General features: G+C 46.9%; 1 protein-coding gene across 1 annotated transcript; it reads left to right on the top strand.

Annotated features, from left to right (window-relative positions):
- The first annotated feature begins 2,167 nt into the window (after nucleotides 1–2,167).
- On the top strand, nucleotides 2,168–2,974 carry LOC131249737 (uncharacterized). Its single transcript, XM_058250505.1, has one exon. It carries the CDS (start codon nucleotides 2,168–2,170, stop codon nucleotides 2,972–2,974), a length of 807 nt encoding a protein of 268 aa, XP_058106488.1.
- The last annotated feature ends 685 nt before the right edge of the window (nucleotides 2,975–3,659 follow it).

The following is a 3,659-nucleotide window of genomic DNA, read 5'->3' as shown; positions in this document are numbered from 1 at the left end:
TGAAAATGCTGCACAAGCGAACTCAGCTTGAAGTCGGCTCTAGTTGCTGACTGAACCGAGCCAAGCCTTTTTTTTTTTTTCGGTGAGCTTGTTAGTACGCACCTATGTCAGTACACACACTCCATGTTAGCCACCCCTACTAGGGATCAATACCAAGACTTAAAGTGTTGAAACGAGGTATCTCCGCTCAATTTGCCAGTTGAGTTGAGCGATGGATCTGGGTGTGAACTGAGCCAAGCTGGCCAGTCAGACTCCTGGACCGAGCCGAGCTGAGTTCGAGTGGGGGTATGCTGGTGGCCGAGCTGAGGCCAGCTTGACTCGGTTCGACTCCATGTACACCCCTAATCCTGGCCATCCAAACTTGGTCTTTCATTCTAGATAGTTCCATATTCTCTTTTTCTTTTTGAGGAAGTTATTTGATACTCTGGCTGTGTATGACGCTTGACACACAGGCACTTAGAAAATTTACACGACCATGCATTAACTCAAATCAAAACCGACGATATTATAGGACTCACTGTTGCTAAGCAACTGCCCCATAATCAGGTAGGTCGAACAATTCAAACCTCTGATTCGTGGACACTTGTTATTTAAAGAAGGCCATTGGATATTTCCATTTTAAACCGTCCATAAATGTCCACCAAGTCATCTTTGGTTCATGATGCATGAAATCTGGGACCCACAGTTTGGATTGTGTGATTTGAATTACTTTCCATTCCATAAATGCCTGCTTGTCTTCCATCAGATTATCCTAGTTTGAGGGCCACCAATGGATTGGGGAAAAAACACCAAGTCCGGAGACCCAGTTATGGAATGGACCAACTCTATCGGCACTGCCCGAGAGTCCGAGGCAACGTACGAGACAAAACCTATAGGAGAGACTTAGCTCGGATTCCTGGGAAACGAATCCCGACCGAAACCTTAAGGGTCAGGAGCCATAGGCAAAGTAAGACACATAAAGTTAGCTCGGTTAATGAGGCAGCAATGTCTAAAGGGGCCGATTGATGCCCTGAAGCTAAAAGCAACCCAACCGACCGTAAAACCGACCCATACAAGGCCGGTTAAGTGTCAGTTATCGGATTAAGGAAGAATGCCAGCCATAAGCCGATCCTGTTCCGTCCGACAGGGGGCAGAAATCTTTATCCTTGCAGCCAGCCGAGACTCGCCTGTTACTTGAGTCGGTCAAGGCCGAGCCGAGCGAGGAAGAGACGGTGTAAGCTTAAATACTGTTCCGAAAATCATGAGAAAGGATTCTCGATCCCGAGGATCTCGGATCGGGAAGCATCTGTAAGTAGATTACGGCTAAATCAAATTTTCGAGAAATCAGGGAGAGAATCCCCATACGGCGGGATCCTTTCTCTCCTATAAATGAGAGACACTTCAAGGGTAAAAGGTATGCAAAAACTCTCTCCCAAAATCCCTTAATGCTATAAGACTCAGATTCCTAGCCTGACTTTGGCATCGGAGGGTCCTCTGCTCTAGCCAGGGTCTCATTTGTCTTCTTCTTGAGCAAGTATTCGAAGGTCTAAAGAGGGTAGACCAGATTTTTGCATCAACAGTTTGGCATTGTCTGTGGGAATCGATACAAAAAGTCGTGTTCCAGGTTCTATCTAGAAGTGTCAAGCGAGCGTTAATGGTGAGAACTAGAAAAACTGGTCCTAGCAAACCAAATGAAGCTGATGACGCTGGATCGTCAGGTCCAGACGGGATTCAAGGAGCTCAAAACCAATCTAACAATCAACAAGGTTCCGCAGCTCGTCTTGCAGCATCTGCCGCAACTAGGAATACCCAGCGGAATCGAGAAAATGGACGGTTGGATCGGGAGGTCCAAGAGCTCAGAGCCGATATAAATGTTATGAAACAAATGTTGGAGCAAATGCACTGTCAACAGACTCGGCAGCCTCAATGAGAACAGGCGATGAATGTTCCGCAACAAGTTGCCGACCTTCATCCCACTACCCCTTGGTCGCTAGCACAGTCGAGTCAACCCCATGGGCCGTCCGAGCCAGCGCCTGCTCATTCCGCGACTGTCATGCTACCTTCCACTAATTTCTGACACGAGATATATCGGAGGAGCCGGGGCCGGCCTCCGGTTGAAGGGATGACAGAAAGTAACGAACCTTAGAAAGCTGACCTTCAGGACTTTAAAAAAGAAGTGCTAGAGGAGATGACGGATATAAAGCATAGTCGGGATGCATATTCAACCAGGACAAAAATAAAAGCGTTCCCACTCGTCGATGAAGTGATGCAAGCCGGGCTGCTGGAAAGATTTCACCTACCGCAGATTACACCTTTCACATGCAAAACCGACCCAACGGAACACATCGAATGCTTTCGAACATATATGGAACTGCATGATGCCTCGTATGCCATAATGTATCGAGCTTTCTCCCTCACCTTAGCCGACGTAGCCCGACTATGGTTTAAGCAGCTGAAACCAAAGTCTGTCAGCACATTCGCGGAACTTAGCGATGCCTTTCTCACTAATTTCATTGGCGAGAAGAAGAAGTTGAAGCCCCCTGTGCATCTAAATAACATAGTTCAGAAGGAGGGAGAGCTACAGAAAGACTACATCAAACGTTTCAACTTTAAATCACTCCAAGTTCGGAAACATTCAGAGAAAACGACACTCAATTCCATCATGCAGGGCTTTAGGGATAAGCCGTTTCTGGCATCCCTGGACAAGAATCTGCCTGAGACTTTGGCTGAATTCATGACTCTGTCAGATAAATACGCAAATGCCGAGGAAATAAGAAACTTGCGTAAGGCCGCCCAGAACGCGAAAATCGGAGCCAAAGAGTCAGTCAAAAAGGAAGTTGACTCGACTGGAGGAAAGAAGCGTAAGGATGACCGAGCACACGATGAACGCAAGTCGAGCAAGCAACCTGACCGAAGGTTTTCTACATACACCCCGCTTAATAAACCCCAAGAGCAGGTGCTGATGGAAATCAAGAGTGAAGGATTTGTCAATTAGCTGAATAAGCTTCGGAGTAATCCGAATCGGCAAAATAAGGATAAGTATTGCCACTACCATCGCGATCATGGCCACAGTATGAGTGATTGTTATCACTTGAAGGAAGAGATCGAAAGGCTTATCCGAGAAGGCCTCAGAGAACACGTCAAAAGAACCGGGACAGCAGAAGAACGCTCGGTGGACAAACGACCAACGGAGAAAATCCAGACTATTGTCAGTGGTCCCCACGGCGAAGGCGACTCAAATAATGCTAAAAAAAGTCACGCCAGGAGCATCAGTCGACCTAAGTCCGAGATCCTGATCATAGCTCGGCCTTCGAAGGAAAAGAAGAGAGAAAAATATTACATCTCATTCACCGATGAAGATGCTCGAGGCATTCATCATCCTCATGATGACGCATTAGTTATCACTCTAACCATCGCAAACCAAAGGGTGTTCTGCATACTCGTCGACACATGATCATCTGCTAATGTACTGTTCACTCAGGCATTCGACAAAATGGATATTGAACGATCGACCTTACGGCCAGTGCGTACCCCATTGATCGGATTCTCGGGAGAACAGATACTCCCAGAAGGTATCATCTCGTTACCACTTACTGGTGAAAACCCTCCGCATCAAGCGACAGTAATGGTCGACTTTTTTATAGTCGACCAGTCGTCCGTTTATAATGCGATACTTGGCC

The sequence above is a fragment of the Magnolia sinica genome, chromosome 6, assembly GCF_029962835.1.
Source record: "Magnolia sinica isolate HGM2019 chromosome 6, MsV1, whole genome shotgun sequence".
Classification (NCBI taxonomy): Eukaryota; Viridiplantae; Streptophyta; class Magnoliopsida; order Magnoliales; family Magnoliaceae; genus Magnolia; species Magnolia sinica.
Note: the sequence above shows the minus strand (reverse complement) of the source record. Positions and strands in the feature narration are given on the sequence as shown.